We start from the raw sequence: 2,872 nt of genomic DNA, 5'->3' as shown, positions 1-2,872 counted from the left end.
TAGTGAGTTCCTTTGGGACTACTATGATACAGACTATGACATGAACCTTAATGATCATATCTATTTGCTTGGTGCTGCTGAATCAGCAATGATTTGGAACGATAGTGAAGCAAATTTGATTAGAAGATCAACTTCCCAAAAACTTTATGGACAGTGACAATGGTGACACTGGAAATCCAGAAAAAGCATTCTCTTCCCAATGGAAAGGGATTGGCCATAGTCAACCCGCTTGACCAAATGGTAAAGAGAAAGGCTAAGTCTGAGATAGTCCCATTACCAAAGGCTCCATATGTTTATTTTGCCAAAGGAAGGGGCGTTGATTGCAAAGCTGCCAAATTTACCTAAGGATGTTAAAGTCAATAAGTTTGACTCTACATCAGGTAGAACCCATTATCTAACTCTGTTAAGTTCTATTCTGAGATCCTCATTACATGATGTGACTGGGTCACATGTTGATGTTTTAAGAATCAAAGAATAGAGAGAAATCTTAAAGGAAGTATATGCTGATTCTGATCGCGAAGGTGGATTTCGATCGCATCAGAATTTTGAGCAGTTGCTTAAGAAGTTATGATATATTGCTAAGGAATAGATAACAACAATTTTCCATGTGGATTGTAAGGATAAGTTTTTCCGCAAAGTTTTAAAATAAAAGAAAATTGTTTAATTTTGTTTATTTGAAGTATCCTTACAATGACATTTGTGGAAAATTGTTGCTTATATGATTCCACTGACAGCAATATTGGAAAATGGATTTGATTCTTTCATTTGTGGTAGTGTCTAAATTTACCAAATCAGGAAAGTTCCTCATCACCCAAGTTTCAATTGGACTGAAACTTGGAATCATGCGAGTTGAATAGTATGATGAATGAGAACTTTCAAGCATTGGAAAATCAAGACTAATTACTTGTTCACATGGATGTGTGAGTCAAGTGAAGGACTAAAGGGATCGAGTACACATTCTTGTGCACTGGTCATGTCCACCACAAAGCTCGTTAAGACTATTTGATTTACTAAAGTTTAGTAAATATGGTTATACTTAGAGATGCACAAAGACCCGATCCGATCCGATCCGGATCCGGATCCGATCCGGTTTGATGACGTCATAGCCGATCCGAATAAGCCAATAATCCGAACCGGTTTCAAACCGGATTTGACCGGATTTGACCGGTTTTCCGAGGCCCCAATCCGAATCGGTTTAATCCGATCCGGTTACAATCCGATCCGAATTTGGTTTTTTTTTTTTTTTTAAAAAAAACATTTTTTGGACCTCATATATAACACAAAATGCAACATAGGTTCATTAAAATAGTTAAAACATACATCAAACGTCGAATTAGAAAGAGTTTTTAAACTAGTTAACTAATAATAATAATAATAAAGTGGCGTTATAACATTTAGCCAAATAGAAATTGTTTTTGTGGTCTTCCACTTCGTGTCGCCTTCACTAAAATATTCTTTAACCGCCACGCAAATAAGTAGGGGTGTCATCAATACCATATTCTTCATCTTCGTCTTCGTCTTCATCGTCATCGTCTTCGTCTTCCGGAGGTGTTGATAAGCCTTGTGCATATTCTTCATCCATGATCTCCGGTTCAACATTTTGTGGTAGTGGGACTTCTAGTGATGCCAAGTGTTGTATACGTTCCACCGAATCCAAGTAATCCTTCAAGCAAACGCAAACCTCTACCGCAACCGGGGTAAGATTCGTCCTCAACTTTGATAAAACTCTACCACTAAAAGAAAAAGCGGATTCCGTAGCTACCGTGGAAGCTTGGACGGTTAGTAAATCGCGGGCCATGACGGAGAGAATAGGAAATTGTGCTTCCTTTTCTCTCCACCAAGCCAAAAGTTCCAAAATTTTAAATTGTGGTGCACTCATGAATTTTAAAAAATTTGACCCCATATAAATTCCAAGTTCGCTACTAGGGGTTAATGTGCGTGCTCTTTTGTTTTGTTCCTCCAAAAGGTAGTTATAGAGGTCGATATGAAAATCCGTTCGACCCCCACCACTACCCGATGCACCACTAGTAGAGTCGGTTACACTTGCAAAAGTGTTTGACATATCGCCATACTTTGTAGCGTAAATGTCAAACAAATTAGTAAAAGTATTATTAAAAGTGTGTATTTGGTTACGGATGTAGTTTGAGTCATCTTTGTCCAAATTTAAAGACATAGAAATTTTGGTAATCAAAGCCTCTACACCCGTAACATTGATACATGGGTTTAATGCCGCGGCACAAGTAAAAAGTGGTGGCATTTCTTTGAAATATTTGACTAGTTTTTGTCTCATTGGTCTCGTAACCAAAACAAATATTTCACTTCTTTGTTCAAAACGCTCCAATTGTGCAGACATCAACCATAATTCATTTAGTAACAACGGACTTGTAGGGTAATACACGCCCGATAAAAAAGTGGTTGATTGTTTAAAAACTTTTAACATTTCCACAAACTCTTCCATCAAATCCCAATCATAATCCGAAACCGGATTTTTTCCTTTTGAAATTGTGTCGTAAAATAATTGTAAAGTGATTCTTTGACGTGTCAAACTTTCAAACATCATACATGTTGAACTCCATCTAGTGTCAACATCCCAATGAGGACTATATGGAGTTACGTTTATGGAAATTGCAAACTTTCGATATTTTTCCATTGTAGCTTTATTTTTTCCAAAAACTCTAGTTAACACAGTTTTGAATTTTTCAATCGTCGAATCTATCATTTTTAAACCATCTTGTACCGCAAGATTAATAATGTGACAAACACATCTAGTATGAAAAAACGAGCCATCCAAAATAGGTTTATATTTTGCAATTAATCTTTTTGCCGCGACGGTATTATTACTTGCATTGTCAAACGAAATAGAGAAGATTTT

At 36.6% G+C, this 2,872-nt stretch overlaps 1 protein-coding gene across 1 annotated transcript; it reads right to left on the bottom strand.

Moving 5' to 3' along the window:
• Window positions 1–1,456: 1,456 nt before the first annotated feature.
• On the bottom strand, window positions 1,457–2,650 carry LOC145121524 (zinc finger BED domain-containing protein RICESLEEPER 2-like). The gene is made up of 2 exons (XM_079057256.1): window positions 1,899–2,650; window positions 1,457–1,832 (listed from the first exon to the last, which is right to left on the bottom strand). Exons 1-2 carry the CDS (start codon window positions 2,648–2,650, stop codon window positions 1,457–1,459), a joined length of 1,128 nt encoding a protein of 375 aa, XP_078913382.1.
• Window positions 2,651–2,872: the final 222 nt, after the last annotated feature.

Source organism: Lactuca virosa, chromosome 6 (assembly GCF_052849685.1).
Source record: "Lactuca virosa cultivar CGN04683 chromosome 6, Lactuca_virosa_CGN04683_v6, whole genome shotgun sequence".
Classification (NCBI taxonomy): Eukaryota; Viridiplantae; Streptophyta; class Magnoliopsida; order Asterales; family Asteraceae; genus Lactuca; species Lactuca virosa.
The sequence above is the reverse complement of the archived record's forward strand: the minus strand, read 5'-3'. Positions and strand labels throughout refer to the sequence as shown.